Genomic DNA, 1,321 nt, shown 5'->3' on the forward strand with positions numbered 1-1,321 from the left:
ATAATATAATAATATAATATAAATAATATAATAATAATTGATATTATTTACCTAAACAGCATAAATGTAGGTAATCTAATGGAAAAATTTGAAACCAAACCTAAAGATGGTATTAATAGTAAAGGTGTATCCCCTGTATGATGTTCTGGCTGCAATTTCTCACAAAATGATATGTCATCTCTTAAATTTGCATTGCCATCAGGAAAACACATACGATTCTCTGTATAATATCCTTCTTCTGTACATTTTTCACAAGCAAAATAAGCCATGTGTCCTTTGATACACTTCAAAAATGACCTATAAATTTAATATATTTAATCAATGTAGTTATAGGTAGCGGTTTAAAATTAAAAAGGAAGTAAATGTAACAGATAGGTACCTAAGTGTCAGTGGCATAGCGAGAAACGTGGTGACCCTGGGGTCTTTAAGAGACAGAAAGGCCTTCGAGAGGCCTCTTTAATACAGAAATTAATAATTATATTATAATAAATATATCTAATCGCCCATTTGAAAAACCAATGACTTATATAGTTAGATAACTGCTGATGATAAACGCAGCCGCTGTACATATTATTTTCAAAATATAAATATAATTATTTTCAAAAAAAAATATAATTTAAATTAAAAAAATGTTCATTATTTTGTTTGATCTTATGATAAAGATTCTGTGCCCCAACTTGAACATATTTTGGGGGCGGCCCTAGCTTAAATATGCCATTGCTAAGTGTACACTTAATTCAGATATTTTTTAAGTTGGTGATGTGTATAGGTATGAGTGATAATAATTAGTCATAATTCATACCTGGCAGGTGCATCAGCTATAAATCCCATAAGTTTGATGTTATATATTTGATTATCTAACTCAAATCCATTATCTAAAATATGATTAATGTCTTCAATTAGTTGTTTCAAGTATTCTGTGACATTTCCTGGCTTTTTGTTCCCACAATAAACTCCAATCACAAATGGAAGGATTTGTTCAGTATCCAATTTTAGACCTCCCATAATTGGCCAAAATTCATGACCTAATATTGGTATTCTGTCTATTGCTATCCAAACAGGTAATACATTTAATTGTTGCAAGTATGGATACTGTTGCAATAAGTGTATTAAACCTTCTCTTAGTCCCAAATGAAAATATTGACCGTTTTCCATTCGAATAATAGGTGCACTACCAGATTTAGGACAGTTTAATAAAGTTCTAGAATCTAATGGTAGATTCTTTAACTCATTTAAATCTTCAACATTATGTAATAAGTGCAGTAATTCAGTTACTTTATTCCGTGGTATATTTCCATCAATAATTAAACGAGCTAATTTT

At 29.7% G+C, this 1,321-nt stretch overlaps 1 protein-coding gene across 1 annotated transcript; it reads right to left on the reverse strand.

The window, feature by feature from the left end:
* Window positions 1-51: 51 nt before the first annotated feature.
* On the reverse strand, window positions 52-1,238 carry LOC103311567 (the record flags this gene model as incomplete). Its single annotated transcript, XM_008191225.1, has 2 exons — window positions 52-297; window positions 803-1,238. Coding segments are annotated over 2 exons (682 nt in total), but the record flags the coding sequence as incomplete, so codon positions are not given.
* Window positions 1,239-1,321: the final 83 nt, after the last annotated feature.

This window comes from Acyrthosiphon pisum, unplaced genomic scaffold, assembly GCF_005508785.2.
Source record: "Acyrthosiphon pisum isolate AL4f unplaced genomic scaffold, pea_aphid_22Mar2018_4r6ur Scaffold_6703;HRSCAF=7271, whole genome shotgun sequence".
NCBI classification, from domain to species: domain Eukaryota; kingdom Metazoa; phylum Arthropoda; class Insecta; order Hemiptera; family Aphididae; genus Acyrthosiphon; species Acyrthosiphon pisum.